Source organism: Scomber scombrus, chromosome 21 (genome assembly GCF_963691925.1).
Source record: "Scomber scombrus chromosome 21, fScoSco1.1, whole genome shotgun sequence".
NCBI classification, from domain to species: domain Eukaryota; kingdom Metazoa; phylum Chordata; class Actinopteri; order Scombriformes; family Scombridae; genus Scomber; species Scomber scombrus.
In genome coordinates this window covers 23,140,634-23,161,568 of record NC_084990.1, presented here as the reverse complement: position 1 = coordinate 23,161,568, position 20,935 = coordinate 23,140,634, and the positions used below count along the sequence as shown (strand labels likewise).

Sequence of the window (20,935 nt, the reverse complement as noted above, 5' to 3'; positions counted from 1 at the left end):
GTGCTGAATGGATCTGGAAGGATCGGCGTGGACGTGACGTTGTTACTGGTGCTGTTGATGTGTGGCGGGAGAAAGATCCCCGTCAGGTTGGTGGCTCCAAACGTGGAGTTGATGTTGGAGGAGTTGCCGGACGACACTCTGAGCATGGTGGTTCTCGGGGTGATGCTGGCAGAGTCTATCTGGGTGTTGAAAATCTGGGGGAAGTCTTGGCTGCAGCTGGGGAGCGAGGCCTGGTGGAGGCTGACATCCTGGTTTATGGGCGTGGAGCGATTAGAAAGTTCAAAGTTTGCAGACGTGTTGGACTCTGTTGTCCCAGATGTGTCGCTGCCGTTGCCGCTGCTCGTGTCGCTGTTGTTCACTTCCATCGCCTTCAACACAAACACGCACGTTAGTTTCCTCTATTTATAATACATGGTTTATATTAATGGTGTTTAAAAGGAAGGACATACTTGTAGCTCCATGATGGCCATAATGTCTTGCCACTGCTGCTCCAGGTCCAGCTGTGGCTCTGCTGGGGGCAGCTGTGGCGCCACAGTGAGGCCCTGAGACGTAGAAGGAACTTCTTCAGTGGAAACTGATATCTCCGGAGTGACAACCGGGGCTGGAAACTGATCAAAAACAACATACACGTTAAATAAAAACTAATAATTTGACCGTTTTCCACAGCAAGCGTTCTATAAATATCCTACAACTTTTTGAATTGTGTGTTTTTACCTCAGATTCTTCTCCAAAAGGGAACGTGGCCTCCAACAGCCGCAAGCATTCCTGTAGAGACAGTGACGTCTGTGAGCCGAGTCCTGGGAGCTGAGTAACAACAAAAAAGGTCAAACCTATCAATTCCTCTAACTGCTCAGTGTGAGAATCACTGTGCTGACCAACGTCCGATCTCCTCGTTAAGATAATCAAGTGTTAGAGTATTTTCAGACCTCAAAGCTTCCAGAGCAGCAGAGAGAATAAAAACCGGCCTGATTGGTAAACATATTATTATATATGTTAACCAGAGCCCAACTGATATATCAGTCAAAATCAGCCTATCACAGATATATCATATCGGCCTGTATGTTGTCCAATAATTAACTTTATGTAGGTTGCATTTTCTGTGTGTTTGATCCTTCTTCTTCACTAAAGTTATATACTTCTATTTACATGAGTTAATAATATACATACAGATGTTTTTTGGTAGTTTTTTTTATCCATAGTTATTTATAATGATTAAATTCCCAGTGACGTTTTACTATTTCAGAGCTCTGACGTCAGTTATAAGTTAAATATCACGGCCTCCATTACATTTCTTAGTAACCACATTTTAGGGATCATTGCTTTAAATTAATTTAGGCAAGTTATAAAAAAAACCTGTCATAGATGCTGCTTGTGTGTGCACCAGCAGTTCAACAACGATTACATTTAAAGGAGACGTACACCAATTTTACACATTAAACCAGTGGTCTCCAACCCTGCTCCTGGAGAGCTACTGCCCTGCATGTTTTAGGTATCTCCTCACTCTAACACACCTGATTCTAATAATCAACTCGTTATCAAGCCCTTTGACGAGCCTCAGCTGCTTGATAACGAGGTAGAGTGAGGAGATACCTAAAACATGCAGGGCAGTAGCTCTCCAGGAGCAGGGTTGGAGACCACTGCATTAAACTATGTTTACAGGCAGCTTCACAACACCAGACGGTCTTAAGTCTCCGCCCACTGAAGTCTGGAGATTCCTACATGAAAGGTAGCTGCTTGAACAGCTATGATGCTCTCTGCCTGTTTTCCTCTTCAGTGTACTGCATGTAGACCTGTCATGATAACTACTTCTGTTGGACGATATATTGTCCCAGAAACAATGGCGATAAATTATATTATTGTCATTTTAAGACAATGTTATGCCACAAATGCAGTTAACATAATTGGTTCAAATATCATATGTACCTATTTAGGAGGTGCCAGGTCTCCTAGTTTCACCTTTATAACTTATACAATACTTGAAGCCCTACACACACAGTATATGATAGGTGGAGTGAAGAGGATTAGGAGGATTTTGAGTTTCTACAAAAGTCTGGAACCATTTTTACATGTTGGGGCTCACACACACATAAAAGGAGGTTTTAGGAGTTAAGTAGTTCATAAACACATCAGTCCTTTGCTGTGTTAAAGAAAGACACACATCTCTCTTCAGTCAACGAACATACATGTGAACACAAAGATTATTATAGAGGTTATATCTGCTATAAGTCGTTAACGTAACTATCCGAACAGGCCTAACTGCAATATCAGTATGAAGAGCCACCCTATAGACTTAGGATTGGTTCTGCAATGCAGCTTTTTAAAAATCTCTCTAATTGTTTCCACACAGTAATAAAAATTAAAAGCTGCGAGTGAATCCTTTAAAGACTGACCTCCGAGTCTAGTTTACAGTTATTAGGGCGTGCTATGGTAGTTTAAAGCCTTTTGTGTCTGAAACCCAATTAAATGCATCAAGTAATCCGTCACCTGACTTGTTTGACAGTGACAAGAATCTGAGGGTGTGGAGATAGACTAGAAGTGAGGTTAGCCAGACCTCTGTGGCTCCTCGTCTGTCTGAAGGCCGGCGGCTACAAGCATAACACGCCCAAATATGAGTGAATAAAGTAGAGCTGCAGGTTTTGAAAAGGAATGCATGGATTTTTAAAAATGCGATATCTCCGGGTCTGCTGCATCGATTTGATCTTCTTTTTAAACTTTACATCGTAAATCTGAGTGTAGAGATATTCTGATAATCGATTAATCGTGTCGTACATTTGTGAAGTTTTATGCTTTTCTTCTTCTATGGTGATAAAGAATGGGATCATTTTGGACTGTTGGGAATTTGAAGACTTTGATGGGACATTTTTTCAGTGTTTTCTGACATTTTAAAGAACAAATGTAGGTCGTGTGCTATGTGACGATATTAGATTAAGAACGATTTTAAAATGTCTCCTTGATCTGCCTTTACAGAGAGTGAGAGATGGTTTAAAGCAGGTTTTAACGTCCTGCTAGGAAGCTCACCTGCACATCATGTTAATCTGACGGCTATCAACGCTTCTACACAACATCAACTGTTTGCTTTACAGCTGTGAAATGAGTTTGGTTTTTACTGCAAATATCCATTTTAAACAAGTCCAAATAGACTGTTGCTAATTTTCAACACCTGCTCTCGTTCATTTATGGGATCATTTGTGTTTTAATGCCACCGATGTGAGTTTTTCATGTTTTTATGTTGTTTTTCTGTCATTATATGACAGATAATAATGTTTGAGCTGTTCAGTCAACTTGTAAAATAGTGAACCGACATGAAAAATAATCATGATAAGATAGTCGATCATCCTGCCTGAACAGGATTTGAGATATGAGAAGTGCAATACTAAATCTGTGGAGGGCTCTTCTAACTATGTTACTTAAAACTGCTGGAGTAGCTGTACGGAGACTATAGAAAAAACCCAACAAGGGGCACCAATGACAACAAACTAATCATTACCTTATTTTTAAATATCTTTTTTGGCTATGATGAGAGTATATAATATCGCCTGTTTGCATTTGTCAAATCAGCATTACCGTAAGTGTCACTGGGTCTGTTGTAACAAAAGTAGGGGCCTTTTTTCTCTTTGATGTCAACCTCTGAAATAATAAATGTTATACTGTAAATGAGCTTGTGTTTTGCGCCTACGTTAAACTGCAACGTAATTCAATGTCTTTAGGCAACTGGTGAGAAGAAAGTAACTTGGAAATGTCTCCTAATGAATAAAAAAACTCATCTTCAAGCAGACAAAATTATCTTCTATCACCAGTTTGCTGCTCATGAGTTTTTAATCATCTTTTTATGTAGTATGAGGTGGTTTAATGTGCCGTCTCCCGCTGGACTAAACACTAAACGAAATGGAGGCGCTGTTCGGTCTACAAACCTGCTCAGGGATGCTCTCTCCAGTCTCTCCGTCCACTGGCTGAGCTCCTTGTAAATTCACTCCATTCCTCCAGCTCTCCTGCTGCTCCTCGTTCCCGTCTTTGTTCTCCGGTGGGCTAGGCTGCTTCTCCTCCTCGCTCTCCTTCTGACGGTTGCTGTAGTTGAACACTTCTCTTCCCGCGCCGAGGTCAATGTCCTGTCGCCATAGGATGTCAATCAAGTCAATGTCCTGGAAAAACAGATTGTAACCATTGAAAAATGGCCCTGTATACAGAGAGAAGTTATTTTAATAATTGTGTAAGTAAGTGCTCATACTGTAGCAAGGTACAAATGAAACTCAACATCTCTGGGCTATGTATGACTGAAATGATCTATTATGTACTTATTTGTGATTATAAGCTCGTACTGCTATTATGTTAAGAGTCAATCATTTTTGGAAAGCAAAAGGGGGGCAGATCATGTAACAGCAATGTAGTCAGATGATGCAACCATGACACAAACACTTTGGCATGGTGGTTATCATGTGACCCAAAAAGAAGTCTCGGCTCATTACAGCCCAACAATGTCTTTGTGTGACCCCTAACAACACTGCATCAGCGTGACCGTCCAGTCTCGATGTTCTCTGATAACTTAAAAGTTAAAACTAAGAAAGAAAAAGAAGTATATTAAAGTAGAAATGTGTGCCGTTTTAAAAGAGTTGACGCTAAAAGGAGTCGTCGTGCATTTCAAACATACATTAAATCAGCGATCAGAATCACAGCTGCGACGAATCTGACACAACTGGTTTGACTAAAAATATCAGTCACTGATAAAAGACCAGGGGTGTGGACCATGAATGATATTGGTGTGAAATGTCACCTAAAAATAGATTTTGCTTCTTCATTTTTAGGATTACTGTTCACTCGTGTTTTACGCTGCCACATACACTAAAACTTTGTAAAGAAAACAATACCAGATTGACTGATTTTAACTTGTTATAAGGGGGATTTAGAGTGACAGAGAAAAGGGGCTTTTCTACTTGGCTTTGGATGAGCCCAACCATGAAGACCCAGAATTGGTTTATTACTAGTACTAGTATTAGTTTTAGTACTTTGTTTTAATTTTATATTATAATTGGGTTGCTGTTTTTTTAAATGTATGTTTTTATGCTTCCGATTCTTACTGTTAAATGTTTGTTTTTATGTAAAGCACACTGAGTTGCCCCTGTGTATGAAATGCACTATACAAATAAAGCTGCCTTGCCTTGCCTTGCCTATTTGCACATATGTAAAATAAAAGTCAAGAGAAAATAGTAAAAATAAAACACATGTGCAGGTGAGGTAGGAACCCACTCTGGGCTTATCTTAAAACCTCACCTATAAAACATTTATATCCATTTAATTCCTCACCTGTTTTAACCTAAATACGATATAAACTCCTGCATCTTTCTGTTCATTATGAGTGCCAAAAAGCATCTGTCAAAAAGTAGGTTTTTTGACAGATGCTCCCCAGTGTGTTAGAAAGCAGAAACCAGCTACAGTACCTCTTTGGTGAGGTCGTCGTTGCCATTCCTGCTCTCCTGCTCCTGGTTGCCCTCTGGGGCCACGGCTCCCAGGCTGCCGTCCGCTGCGTTCAAGTTGTACGTGGATTCAGATGCTCCACTTCCTCCCCTCATGGCCGGGGTAGCGTCAGGGTTGTTAACGTCCTCTAGGCCGGCCCCATTGTCCAGGGTAATGCTGGGACTGGACTGGCTGCTGGCGGACACCACAGTCTCCGAGTCACGATGCACTAGCCAGGTGCTGAGCTCGGTACTGGGCACGGAGAGGCGATCCAGCTGTCGCACCTGGTTCAGCAGCCGCCGAGTGGTGAAGAAGTGGTCCAGGTCCACACTCTTTGGATGGATGCCATAGCCGTCCAGCGTGTTGCGCAGGTTGTGAAACTGTGTCTGGGTGTAGGCTGAGCTAGGGCCCAGGATGATCTCTCTCAGTGGGGGCAGCTGATTGCTTAGATAGGTGTCAACGTCCACCCGCACCCCAATGAGACTCAGAAGGATGGTGAACTGAATCAGGCCCTCTGTGAAGTACTTTTTCAGGTAAAGCATTTCTTTACAAAGGAACAAAAGGTGAAAGTAAAAAACAAAAACAAAAACGGGGCCAACTAGCTCGGTTCACTACTTCTGCACGTGCGCTGGAGGACTGAGAAAAACACATGAAAAACTGTTTGGGATAGTCGGAGAGGGGAAGGGTCGTCTTCTTCTTCTTCGGCAACAAACAAGTTTGTTTAAAGGTGTTAAAGATCCACGCTGGGGTTTCCACTTCTTCTGCCAGAGTCCAGTTTGTGCTGCAAGCTTTGTTCTTCATATGGGTCTCGTCTTCCACTTCCTGACAGGAGTGAGAAATTACATTATTATTGCACTTTTACAACAAAAAACACTCATTTCAACCCTCCAGACACCATAAACAAAGTCTATCATCACCTACCTAACATTTGCATTAAAGCACATGTATTTCTTTTATGGAGATTGAGAGAAAATCAGGACATGCTTAGCCCTCCCAGCTGCAGCCACTCCTCCATCCATCCTCTCCTCCCCAAAAGACTACAGAGAGAGCTATAGGCTTCACCCCACCCTTGACAGGACAACTACTTCTTGTGGGTGCTGCTGAAGGTGAATGAGGGAGTCGAGTCTGGTTTGGCTGGGTTAGCTTAACAGCAGCAGGCAGGCAGGAAGGCTTGCAGGCAGGGTCCCTCCCTCCTTCCTCCTCCTCTTCCTCTTCTTCCTCCTTTATGAGGCTAAACCCTTAGCTACCTTATATATATTTTAACACCTGGCTGCTTCTTATCACACACGTCTAAACCATCCTTTTCCACACAATACACCATTAATATATATAAAATAACTTGCTTTTCTTGCTTTTTACAAATAAAGTGACAGTGTCTACTAGCATCAAACAATCTCCCTAGCAACAAGTGGTGAAAAGGTGAGTGACATATTTTCCAGCCAATCACAAGGCTAGACCGCGGCAACGACACATGACTCCAGACGCGAGGAGCCAATAGAAATAAGATGGGTGGGCGGGGCTTAAAGGAAACACTTAACTACTATTGGAGGATCTCCCACCAAGCCCTTAAAATACGTTGCTAGCCTGTGTGAGCTAAGTTGAAGCTAATGACGGTTCAAAGTACTTTAAAAAAGTGACTAATAACACAAACAAGACGTGTCACAGCATCCGGTGACACACACATAAACACCAGCACAGCTGTCTTATGTGTATGCTAACGTTTTAATAAGATAAATCACTGAAATCAACGTAACGGTTAATGTATTTTCTTTAATAATACTTACACATGATAAAAAATAACAACTAATTCACACCACAATAAAAGTCAATTGTGACCTACCTAATGACTGTAATTAAAATCCCGTTTCGTTAGGAGCTCCACAGTTGTTGTCCGGTATTGCATCCTCCAGCCTTTGCTCATTGAATGGCCCACCATGACTTGCAGAAATGGTGCTAGCTGGCCCCGGCTAGCCGCTAGCAGCGCCGCTTCACACCAAACACACGCTTTCCGCACTGCGCATGCGCAGAACATTCTAGTAAAAAGGGCAAGCTTTCATCACCAGACTGATGAAAATCCCCGATTTTTAAATTACACAACTTTTTTTTTAAAGATGTAATGTTGCAAAAGTAGTTGAAAAAGTGTCCAGATGTTTTACTTAAGTAAATGAAAAATGCATTAATATAAAAATACACTATAAGTAGTAAAAAACCTGCATGAAAACTCCTATTTCAGTAAAAGTACATAAGTATTGAAGTATTGCAGTAACTACATCGAGTTCATAATACCTCTAGTAGAATACTTTAATTGCATCGAGCTCATAGTACTTATGAACTTTTACTGTAATACTTTAACTACATCAAGCTCATAATACTCATAGTAGTCAAAAGTACTACTTTACTACAAGTAAAAGTACACACGTATTATGAGCTTGATGTAGTATGCAGTATTACAATAAAAGTACTGCAATATTATGAGCTTGATGTAGTATGCAGTATTACAGTAAAAGTACTGCAATATTATGAGTGATGTAGTATGCAGTATTACAGTAAAAGTACTGCAGTATTGAGTGGTGTAGTATGTAGTATTACAGTAAAAGTACTGCAGTATTATGAGTGATGTAGTATGCAGTATTACAGTAAAAGTACTGCAGTATTATGAGTGATGTAGTATGCAGTATTACAGTAAAAGTACTGCAGTATTATGAGTGATGTAGTATGCAGTATTACAGTAAAAGTAGTGGTTTGGTCCCTCTGACTGATATATTATTATATATGACATCATTAGATTATTAATAGTGAAGCATCAGTGTTAGAGCAGCATGTTACTGTTGTAGCTGCTGGAGGTGGAGCTAGTTTACACTACTTTATATACAGTTAGCTAGTTTAGTCCAGTTGTTCCCAACCTAGGGGTGGGGCCCCTCCAAAGGGTCAGCAGATAAATGTGAGGGGTCATGAGAGGATCAGACAAATCATATAGTTAATTAATCTGTGTCAAGAAGGTTGCTTTACGCTATTAAAATAAATATATAAAACAACATTTTTAGTTTACTTGTGTTTTCTGATCAATTTTAAAGTATCTTAAGCTTACCTGTTATAAGTAATGTGGCTCAGAAATGATCCTGCTTAAATATATTTAAATAGGATAATGATGCTTTATTTTCATCCTCCCACAAGAATAATTGTTGTTTTATTCAAAATGTAAAAGGTAAATAATTTACCAAGTACCAAGGGTCTGCATATTCATATGATATAAAATAATATAAGATCTATAAAGAAAGATTTGTTTGTCAATAAAAACACATAACTAAGAATATAGTGGATACATTCATAAATGGATGATTTAAAAAAAGCATTTAATAATGTTATACACGCACTCATACAAAACAAATGCATGAGTCACATATTGTAGATTTGCATTTAGATTTTTTACCATTTCCCAGTTAATGAATTTTGTCAGGTAACTCTAAATTATATACAATTATATACACTATCAGGATCTTATAAGTGTTACAAGTTACTGTAACTTAAAATACGAACATTAAAACAGGTTTAATTAACAAATAATAATTCATTAATCAGTCAAATCAGGTCTGTTTAAAATGTTTAAAAATGATTTCTTACCCAGCGTTAATCCAACAAAGATTTATCTTGACAGAACGCACAAGACTTTAAATTAAATACCACTTTTATTTCTCCTTGCAGATCATGACAAAATACTTATATCTTTAAATATTGACTCCCATGAGGTTGACAGGCCTGCTGTGGTATCGCTTTGAAATGTCTGCTTCAATCTGCAAAGAAACAGACGACAGTAGACAAGTCAGTCATTAATAATCATTTGCAGTAATACTCATTATTACTGACATCCTTACAAGGTGTCACAAGTATCAACTATAAGCTTTCTAACACAGATGTAACGATCGAATGACAAGTGACGATTATCTGCTTCCTTGGTTTATTGATTTCTAAGCTGCAAAAAAACCTCGACTGAAAAATGATCATCTGCTCCTTCGTAGCTTTATCATAGCCAACTTGTGCACATAAATAAATGATTCAAATACTAATTTAATAACCTGTTTCTGGAGTTCCCGGGTGCGTCCTCCCAGCAGGTCCACACGAGGCTCCAGTCTGGACTGCTCCTCCAGGGCTTCCTGCCGTCTCTCAACCATCGTTGTTCCCTTCAACACCAGGATGTCTGCCTGCTTCAGTTTCTGCCTCAGCACCTCCGACACACGCTCCACATACCTGAACACACACATTTCATATTAAGAGTAATTAGAAAAAGCACATATGTAAAGCAAAGGATGTAAATGTCCCTTCTTTTCTGCTTTTTTCTCCTCCTAACTTGATTTCCAGATTGATGCTGAAGTAACATCAGATTATTTGATTTATTCTGACTGAGATTCATATTCAACTTTATTGGAATAGCACTTTTCATGCATGGTAATGTCACACAAAGTGCTTTACATAGTCAAAAAAATAACCAAAATAACAAATAAAGACTTAATAAAAACAGGAACTGAGGAAACGCTCTTATAACTTTAATGAATCTGAAGTTAGGACACACCACAGGAAGGATAAAAATGTAAAAAATTAAATTATTAAGATTAATAAAATATAATAAAGAAATAATAAAATGTAAAGTCACTCTAAAATAAAGTGGGTAAAACCAGAAATGTTAGGAGGGGTATTAAAAAAGGGAAAAAAGGATGATAGATAAGAAGAAAATAAAATAATAAAACAACTAAAGAGTAAATGTGATGAAGTAAAATCAGACATAGAATACAAAGAATAAAGTCAAAGTAATAAAATAGGCAAACAAATAATATAAAAGACTAAATAAGAAGACTAAGATTAATAAATAAAATAAAATTCAAATAAAATTCAATTAACATTCAATTAAAATCCAGATTAAAAAGGTAGGTCTTAAGTTTGCTTTTAAAAAATATCAACACTCTGCTGCTCTCATCACGAGGACCATACAGTAATAAAAAGACGCCTCATATTGTTACGATCGGCTGCGGCGGCGTACCGTGGCGATGCGTGGATCATGAACAGGTGCTGCATCCGGAGAGAGGTCAGCCGGCCCACGAGGTCCTGCACCACCGACAGCATCTTCTGGACGTGTTCGCGGGACTGACCCTGGATGATGGAGGGAGCCTGCTGGAACTGACTCATAGCAACCACATCTGCCTCTTCTTTCATCTCACTGATACGCTGGGTGAGGAAGATCTCCAGCTGCACAAAAACCAGTGTCACTTTTTTTAGGGAGGGTGAACTCAGTGACAAATGCATGTGGAATAAATAAGATAGCATCATAAACATGACCAAAACTGTACTATTACTGTGCAATAGTAGTATTTTTACTTCAGTTCAACTGTACTAGAGTCAGTGATAAATAAGGGTTGGCAAGATGAGCAATTCAATAATATCTTAAAATAGTTTTAAAAGCAGCATCAGGTTTGTTAAAATGTACATTTAGTATTTTTGTTGGTTTTATATCATTTGAAATGACATTTGCACCATTTTTTAACCAAAAGTAAGACTGAATGCTCCTGAAAATGTCAAATGGTGTAACCACAAAAGAATGATAATTATACATATTTTATCCACCTATAGTGTATTAAAGTGGATTTATACTAATAATTACTTTAATATTATATAAATTTAATATTTAGAACAATTGTATTATATTATTATACATTGACTTTGAGTGGTTTTGTGTTGTTTTTATATTATCCTACATTTTATTTAAGCTTATAGTGTTCTGTTTATCTGTGAAGCACTTTATAATTGTATTGTTTATCATTTGAAAGTGCTAAACAAATTAAGTTATTATTATTATTATTGTTGGGTGTTACTTTCAATTTCACCGCCTGCTTACCTGCCGCTCCCTGCAAGTTAAAACAAGTACTGGGAATTCTCTGCACATAATATTTTACAGCTTGTGGCCCTAGCGTGCGGCGTTTGTGGTTCTCAAAAACTGGTTTTGCACTTCTATATGTAAACATATTAAATTTTAATTACAACCACAAAAATGTAACCTAAAGTCACCTGCAGTAGCGTCTTTCTGACCACCAGATGGCAGCAGAAACAAGCTGACAACGCTCATATCACTTCATACATTTGATAAGAATACATTTTGGTTAAATCCTGAGGGGGAATATGTGTCTCTTTAGCTGCTAGATGCTCTTTTGTGTCTGTCTGCTGTTTAGTGCTCAGCAGGTAGTGCACAGCAGGTTGTTTTTATGCTGAAAACTGCAGAAAAACAACACTAGTGAACCCCAAAGGTAAAAGTTTCAGGCTGTAAACCATTTTTTTTTTTAAAGGAGCTGAAAGATGCTATAAATCTTCCCCTGTCACATATACAGTGTATATACTGTAGAAATATAGTGGAGGTTTCTGGCACAACTTCACCTACTAACAAGGTGCATGGAGAAGGGAAAAAACTCAAAAAAGACAAAGCTCCAGCAACAATACAAGTAGTATTTAAATTGGGTAAAAATGTAACCAAAATGACCAATTATGTGCATTCAGACATGGGGTAATCTACCAAGATGGGTTGGGTATATGGTCATGTGACTTCAGGCCAATTATTATCCCAGACAGGCAGACAGGCAAAGGGGGATATCAAATAAGAGACATGGGTGGAGCCACTATGTCTATTTAATGTGCCATATTGGCTTACATGTATGCATAAATATATATATACACAGACACATATATACATACATAATATATAAATAGGCTAAATGTGGGAAGAGTAAAACATATATAAGAGAATAATGTAAAGTAATATGTCATAAAAACTATTAAGAAATCACAAAAACAAGAGATAGTTAAAAAATAAAATAAAAACACTATTGAAAAGTCCTCATTTATGCCTCCATAAACCAGAAAAATACAGCCTAAAATCTAAACTGTGTCTATTTGATATGCTTAATTGGCTTACAATGTATGTATAAATATATATACACATATATACATACATAAAAAATACCCTCATACACATACATATATAAATAGGCTTAATGTGGGAAGAGTAAAACATATATAAATAAAATATCTCTTGATTGTGATATGCATGTATGTGCATGAGGGTATTTTTATGTATGATGTTTATATATGTGTATATATATTTATGCATACATGTAAGTCAATATAGCATATCAAACAGACATAATTTAGATTTTTGGATGTATTTTTCTGGTTCTTGGACCAAATATGGTGTCATCCATGTCTCTTTTTGGTCCCTGTCTGTCTGTCTGTCTGTCTGCCTGCCTGTCTGTCTGTCTGCCTGCCTGTCTGTCTGTCTGTCTGCCTGGGATAATGATTGGCCTGAAGTCACATATACAGTACGTACTCATTTAATCCATTATTAACATTTAAATAGTTATTATAGCAGCTTTACGTAAGCACACACATACTGTAACATTATTCTGTTCATTTGTCAGTTTCTGCATTTATTTATTTATATAATGTTTATTCATATGGGAATAACAAGTATATATGAGCATGACTCACACCACATACCTCAGCATTTATAGCCTGAGCTGGTTTGTAACGCTCGTCCCTCGATGAGCTTTTAAAATACACTTTATAGGAAGGTGTTGAAATGATGCTGTGCAGATGTGAGTCAGTCTATTTTACACTATTATATTATTATCAGTCTGTAAGTTTAACTTCTTATTGATTTAATTCATGTTATTTTTCATCTTTTCTAACATAGTTTTTAGTCTAGCTTTTATTAAACTTCATCTCTTTTATTTCATTCTACTTCCCTTTTGTCTTTTTTAAAATCTATTTAACCTAATTTTTTAACCTAATTTCTTTTACTCTCCCTTATTCTCTCTTATTTTTATTTATTTAATTATGTCTTATTTATTTTATTTAATATCTTGAATCTTTATGTTGTCACTTATCAGTTTGTCAATCAACTGTAAAGCACTTTGAACTGCATAAATAAAATAAAATAATACAATAAATAAAGAAGTTTGATTGATTAATTGATTGTTAATAGAGCTGAAATGATCTATTTTAATAATGCTTCTTTAAATTTTTTCTTATGAAGTAATATATCACACAAAATGCATTGGTTTTAGTTTTGAAAATGTAAGAATTAGCTTAGAATTAGTTTTTATATAAATTTAAATGAATTATCTTTGTGTGGTTTTGAAGTTTGGGGACAAAACCAGTAAATTTAAAAGACATTACAGTTAAACTTATGGCACCACTCAACATTTTCTATTTCTTTCTACAGAAATAATCCAAAAAATATTCAGTTGACACAGAAATCAAAAGGAAGCACAGTCTCTCTAAAAGTGTAATTCGACAGTAAATGATAGATATTCATTCATTTACCTCCATTAGCTCATCAATGAACTGGCTGCGTGACTGAAAGTTCTCCAGTATACTCAGAGCGTCCTCACCCCTCGCCACACCGTCAGGACCTACGAGATGACACACACCCGTCTTTAGTTAACAGAACATTTTAACACCTGAGAAGTTTTGGCTGAAGGCAAAATGTCGAAGTACTCACAGTCTGTGCCCGCATCTACGATTTCAATTTCAATGGGAGTTTCATCACTGTCACCCCAGTCGATACTGCCTGCACCAGCGTCCTGTTGAAGGAGGACGACAGAAAGTTATATATCGTTCATGGGTCAGTGACAAATAAAGGTTGGAGAGATGAGCAATTCAAAAATATGTTAAAAGATAGTTTTAAAAGCAGCATCAGGTTTGTTAAAATGTACATTTAGTATTTTTGTTGGTTTTATATCATTTGAAATGACATTTGCACCATTTTTTTTACCAAAAGTAAGACTGAATGCTCCTGAAAATGTCAAATGGTGTAACCACAAAAGAATGATAAATATTAAATATCTTATCACCTACAGTGTATTTAAGTGGGCTTATACTAATAATGACTTCATTTAAATAATGTAAATGTTTCCTGATCTCCATGGTTACCAGAGTAAATGTAATATTTAGAACAATTGTATTCCATTACCTTTATTTAATATAAAGTTATAATGTAAGATCATGCCAAACTAGTTGATATGGTGTTTTATTGAGAATTTACTGTTTTTAAGCAAGTTGAATTATTTGGTACAAAGTTTTTATGGTTACACCACTTAGACATTTTTGCCATAATCCTCTAATATATTCTCTCAAAATGGATTAAAAGCAGAAATTTGATGCTGGGTCCATAAAAAAGGAATGTGTGGAAAGTTATTCATACGTTTATTTTCACATTTTAACCCCTTTAAATTTGACTAAACCACATGGACACAAAAATCCCATCATTGACCTAAATGTAATGTTGATTTAATAACATTTAACCTATAATTGGTACTTTTTCTGTAGAGATTGTTCTTACTTATTTCAATATCTAGATATTAACAGTTAAAGATGAGCTAAATCTATGCGTATAAACTGAAGATGTTAATGTGTTAACAGGTGTCTTACCTCCGAGCTCGGCTCCAGACTGATTCCCCAGTCGACCCCGTCCTCCACTGTGATGGCAGAGGTGACACCCTGACTGTCTGCTCCTGCACCAAAGTCACCCCAATCAATCTGGAGCAGGAGAAACACAAATAAGACAAAAATCAGCAGTGAAAAAGATTTCTTTGACCTATTCTGACATTTGTTTAATAACTCACATTAGGTAAAAAGTCCTGCAGCTGCATTATACAAACATCCTAACAATGAAATCTGTTCAGTAGCTGTGGTAATTAAATTTAAGGCCTAATTTATCAGATGCAGGACAGATGCACAAATGTATTAATTTAGAAAAAAGAAAAAAACCCTTTACTAAAGGGTTTGTTAATTTAGATCTAACATAAAAAGCTTCTTTAAAAAGATAGATTTAAGATAACTACAACCAACCGTGTCGTCTGTGACTGTATCAGGAGCTGCATCCTCTACAACGGGCCTCTCAACGACCGTAGGGGCGTTCCCTGTTCTCCATTCATAAAACGTCGCGTTTCCCTTCTTCTGGGCAAATGTGAGCAGAGGCAGGACCGAGTCGGACCTGCAAATAGCAGAACATGTGACCCAAAAAAAAAGATAGTTATACAGAACAGAGAGGCTTTATTTTAAGAGTTTTATACTTTTTAAAAACCTGCTGTAATGAATGTGCACTCATACACTTTCACAAGAGATTTATTGTGTATATATTGTGTCCTAACTACACTTACTGGCCTCTTCATTAGATAACATGTCAAAAAAAGGTGATAATTCTACTTTATGTTTATTATTAAGGTCGTACTAAGTGATGGAGGTGTACTCAGGTGCATTATATTGACAGGTGTTCCTATTATTTTGCCCCTCTCATGTATGTTAATGGGGTGGACAAAATATTAGGAACACCATTTAATATAAAATGCATCCTAATACACCTCCATCACCCACTATGAGCTCAATAATAAACATAAAGTAGACTATATAACTATATAAAATACATAAAAGTAGAATTTAAAGCAGAGTTGCTGTTATTGGATTGAATTACATTGCACAGGTGAACCTAATAAAGAGGCAGGTGAGTGTATATTATAGACTTATTAGTGTCATATGAGCTTCAATGCTGCCTGAGATCCTCAATTTCATCCTTTTTATAGTCTTCAATTCTATATTTTATCTCTATTTTATGGTTTTGACTAATGTTGGTTTTACTGTGTTATAATTTGATCCTTTATAATATTAATTGCCTGTTGTACTTTTATCAGAACTATCAATAAGTACTTTGTAACACTGGTTTTGAACAGTGTTCAGTTATCAGTATTGATTTTATACTCACCACTCGCATACAAAGTTGGTGAAAGCGGTGTAAAGTTGGATGTGCTTGTCTAACTTCGCTGTGTCCTTGCCGACTTCGTCAAGAACGGCCGGTAAGTCTTTGACCAGCGCTTGCAGCTCACGAGGGACGTTATCTCCCTGGAAGAAGAAGAAGAAGCAAAAAGAAAGAAGTCAAATAACTGCATGATGAAGGCGTGTGGACGAGCTTTGTGTCTTTTCATCTGTCTCACATCCTTCTGAGTGTTGCACAGGGTTTTAATGATCTGTAGTGTGTGTGTGTGTGTGTGTGTGTGTGTGTGTGTGTGTGTGTGTGTGTGTGTGTGTGTGTGTGTGCACTCACTCTGATGCCGTACTGTTTGCAGGCGGTGTAGTAGCGCTCCCTCAGGTCTGCGGCTGAGCTCTGACACTCCACCTCCCTCCTGCTCAGCTCCTGCTGCAGCTGCTGGGCTTTAGCCAGCTGCTTCCTCAGAGCCGGACCTTCGTAGCTCACGTTGCGGCTCAGCAGGCTGGCAACCTCCGCTGGGACACACGGCAGATTTATTTTTATTAAAGAAATGTATAAAAAGGCAGTTCTTTAGTTTCTAGAGCTGGTAGAGACAGGTATCACAGATATATTGGTATTGGTAAATATGTTGTCCAATATGTGCCGATATATATACATTCTTTTAAGTTATATTAAATTCATAGATAGAATAGAAAGCTTTTATAGTCATAGTACAAGAATATACAACGAGATTTGGAGTGTTACATCTGAAACATGTGTTCACTAGTCAATAACAAACCAATAGGACAGACAACATAAACAATCATAAAGGGGGAGTAAATAGTTTAAAATAAAATAAAATAAAATGGTGTAAAAACTAGAGAATGGTCTTAAAAAAAACTAAACTAAAATAAATAGTATTGCACTTAAGACTGAAGGTCCACAGGTACAAATTAAATTCCTAGATACGTTTACTGTTTTAGTGCACTGATGTTAAACTGTAAAATATCACACCTTCATTACATTTGAGGGATCATTACAAAAAAAAAGGGCGTTTATCTATATATTCTGTTTGCCAGTATATCGATAACAGATTTTTGTTTACTCCCTAATATCTGTATCAGCATTGGTTTAAGTATCTCTAAAAGTAGAATGGGAGGCAGAGCCTTCAGTTATCAGGCTCCTCTCCTGTGGAACCATCTCCCAGATTCGGTCCGGAGGGCAGACACCCTCTCTACTTTTAAGAGTAGGCTTAAAACTTTACTTTTTGATAAAGCTTATAATTAGCCAGCTCCTAGTTTATGCTGCTATAGGCTTAGACTGCCGGGGGACTCCTACCTCCATGATGCACTGAGCTCCTCTCTCTCTCTCTCTCTCTATCCATCCATCTATATCCATTAACATTCATGTACTATTAATGCATTCAATAACCTAAACTTCTTCCCCGGAGTTGTCTGTGCTTTCTCGTCTCACAGACAATCTGGGCCTGTAGACGTCCGGATGACAGATTCCAGTCCCGGACCTTCTAGCTTCAATGTTTAATTTCTATGTGCTTCTCTCTCTCTCCTATTCTTGCTCTCTCTCCCCTCTGCCCCAACCGGTCGAGGCAGATGGCCGCCCACTTTGAGCCTGAGTCTGGTTCTGAGGTTTCTTCCTGTTAAAAGGGAGTTTTTTCTTGCCATTGTCGCTAAGTGCTTGCTCATGTGGGAATGTTGGGTCTCTTTAAAATTAAAACCTGAAGAGTACGGTTTAGAACCTGCTCTATGTGTAAAGTGCCTTGAGATGACTTTGTTGTGATTTGGCGCTATACAAATAAAGATTGATTGATTGATTGATTGGTTTCCAAGCTTCACGTTTTTTTTTTGTAAGGATAACAAAAACAAGTCTGGGTGTCAGATTCAGTGTTGGAAAATGCTTATTAGAGTCTTTCATTCATGTAAAATACAGATAAAATTAAAACTGACAGTGTATTGGATGCTGAGATGAAGTTAACAACAGGTAAAATGGTCTTGGTGAATTGGTGGATCAAAATATAAAAGGAGCAGTTTCAGATTAAAGATAGATCCTAAACTTTTAGGATATGTCTTATCTTTTAATTTCACTCACCCAAATAGACATTATCTGCCTCATACAGGGTCACGATCTCCTGCCAGTCCTGTAAACAACAACAAAAACAACACAATTATAATCTCAAATCTTATCTCAAATGTCATGGATTTGTGTCGGCTTGCAGCAGCTTCTCACCTTCATCCTCTGAGATGAATATCTGCCAAAGATGTTCTTAGAGGAAGCTTCTGTTCCTCTCAGTATCTCCACTATCCTCAAGCAGTGAAAGTAGTGAATATCTATCAATAGAAAAATAAAGATTAGGCTACTTATTCCATTAATCATAGACAGAAAAAGGGCTGATTTTCTAGTTTATTATCATTGTATTAGAGTTAGAAAGCTGTCAGAAAAATAGGAATCCAAGACAATATTTAATGAGACTAATGAGGTCAAAACTTAAAATGCATTGGTCTAACAGTAAAAGTTGCTCTATATAAATATAATACAACAGTTGCTGGAGTTTTGACCTCTTTTTAGACTTTATATTCCTTCTCTGTGCATCTTAGAAGCAGGTGAAGGTTTGCCAGAAACTTCTACTCTGCTTCTAAAAGCCTGAGATGTTGTTTGACGGCACTTAAAAGTAGTTTTTAAGGTATTCCTGAGTCAGTAAGAGTTGCTTTAACATCTGGATTTAGAAAATGACACATCTCCTTTCTTCTTCTGTATGACCCAAGAAAAAATGAACGTACTATTGTAGATTTAAGTATTAAATAGTGAGAAATACTACAGCTATATTCAAGTAAAACTGATATAGTTAAGAGTCTTTGAGGAGTCTAGACATTTCTTAAAAACTGTGATAAGTGTTAAGCAACAGTCTGGATATTTCATCAGGGATTTATCTCTGAGTAAAATGTTACTGCGACTTCAGTGTAGTAGTACTAATAATAATAAAAGATGAGAGGTAAAAAACTGGCGAGACCTACAGGAGCCAGAAAGAAGCTGCTTGATCTCCTCGTTCTCAGGCATGTCCTGGATGGCAGCGTTGATCTTCTCTCTGATCTCTTTCACCTCACTCTGCCATTTCATATTACAGTGACGTCGATCCAGCAGCCAGTCTGTGGACGGAGAAGGATTTAAAAAGATGGGGTTCATAATTTTCTAAGTCTTAAAGTAACTGAAGCTTGTTTTTCTTGCTGTAATGATTCCTCCTGTTCATACTGACCATTAGAAGATCCCTTCATAATGTTTACAATTGAAGTGATGGACGACTAAATCCACAGTCCTCCTTCTATGTAACAAGTGTGTTTAAAAGTTGATTTGAAAATCTTGCTCAGATGGAAATCTCGTGCACCTCTATCTCATGCCTTTTGGATTAAAGATATTTTAAACTGCATCAAGCTGGAAAAAATCAAACAAACACTGAAGGGGTCGATAAATAAATTCTGGGCAATGTTGAATCCTTTTTTTCTCTCATGTTAAGCGACTAGATTTACCGGCGATTCCAAACTAATCTTGTATATTTATTGTCATTCTCTTATATCTATTCTTCTTGTTGTTGTTTTTGTAGGTGCTGTCTTTCCATATGTTTTCTTTTTCTCCCTTCTGTTCTGTTACATTTTCTTTCATACTGTGTTGTATTGTTGTCAATGTTATTTCACACAACCTAATGTATTATTTACAATTATGCAATCATTTTGTAATGCAGATTATACTAAAAACTCTGAAGCTAATATGAAGCTTCAGTCGTCCAAATGAGTCAAATCTTCATCTTCTATGTTTCAACGTTACAGTGTTTTTAGTACCAAAGTCTCTTTTAGTTACTATACTTCCACCACAGCTCAACAGGAAACACTAAGAGGGAATCTGATGCTAAAAAGACTGTAAATGTGTCAGATATCCACTTGATATGACTAACTCAGACTGATGAAGCTCAATAGAAGCTGATCATCTACTTTATAATGACTGTGTGGACTCAGACATTTTAATAGTCAGTATGAACAGGAGAAAAATGGACAGTTGACTGTTGTTTTAAGCCCTTAATTATTACACATATCACACAGAGAATAAACAGACTCATATTTGATTAATGTGTCTTACCAAGAAGCTTGCTGGTTTGTATGTCGATGGGAAGGTTTTTAATATTCTGTTGGAAGCAAGAAAACAGTTAAAATAATGGTAATGTATATACTTTAACTCCCCATTTTTCTAGCAGTATCATGCTTAAAGATGAATATCTACATTAATGTGAAAGTTAGAGAGAGTTTTTTTCAGCTCACCTCCATCGTCTCTTCTCCTCTTCAAAACAAAACCACTTCCAATGATTTATATTTCCATTAAAAGTTCATTCAAAGGCTTTTTATGGAGGATTGTTGTCACCGTCTGGTCTGCTGCACTGTTTATGACACGTTACTAGAAGAGGAGCCAGTCAGAGGAGGCGATGTTAGATCCAACCAATCACAGCTCAGTATACTGATGGCTGCAGCTGATTGGTGGATGTTTGAGAGCCTCATTGGTGCAGAGCTGAAGTCTGCAGGTAGAGGGCGCTGTTGTACTACACCTGTCTGCATGAGTATTATGAGCGATGTAGTATGCAGTATTACAGTAAAAGTACTGCAGTATTATGAGTGATGTAGTATGCAGTATTACAGTAAAAGTACTGCA

At 37.3% G+C, this 20,935-nt stretch overlaps 2 protein-coding genes across 2 annotated transcripts; both read right to left on the bottom strand.

The window, feature by feature from the left end:
- nfe2l1b (nfe2 like bZIP transcription factor 1b) lies at positions 1 to 7,391 on the bottom strand (the record flags this gene model as incomplete). The annotated part of the gene is given in 6 exon segments (XM_062442810.1): positions 1 to 368; positions 450 to 608; positions 715 to 804; positions 3,912 to 4,139; positions 5,433 to 6,270; positions 7,289 to 7,391. Coding segments are annotated over 5 exon segments (1,403 nt in total), but the record flags the coding sequence as incomplete, so codon positions are not given.
- Positions 7,392 to 8,832: 1,441 nt separating this feature from the next.
- On the bottom strand, positions 8,833 to 20,672 carry cdk5rap3 (CDK5 regulatory subunit associated protein 3). The gene is made up of 14 exons (XM_062442538.1): positions 20,551 to 20,672; positions 20,372 to 20,417; positions 19,258 to 19,389; positions 18,473 to 18,573; positions 18,335 to 18,383; positions 16,586 to 16,764; positions 16,247 to 16,383; positions 15,337 to 15,481; positions 14,917 to 15,024; positions 13,988 to 14,069; positions 13,810 to 13,898; positions 10,481 to 10,686; positions 9,522 to 9,693; positions 8,833 to 9,239 (listed from the first exon to the last, which is right to left on the bottom strand). The coding sequence occupies exons 1-14, from the start codon at positions 20,554 to 20,556 to the stop codon at positions 9,174 to 9,176; spliced, it is 1,518 nt and encodes a 505-aa protein (XP_062298522.1). The 5' UTR covers positions 20,557 to 20,672; the 3' UTR covers positions 8,833 to 9,173.
- Between the last annotated feature and the right edge of the window lie 263 nt (positions 20,673 to 20,935).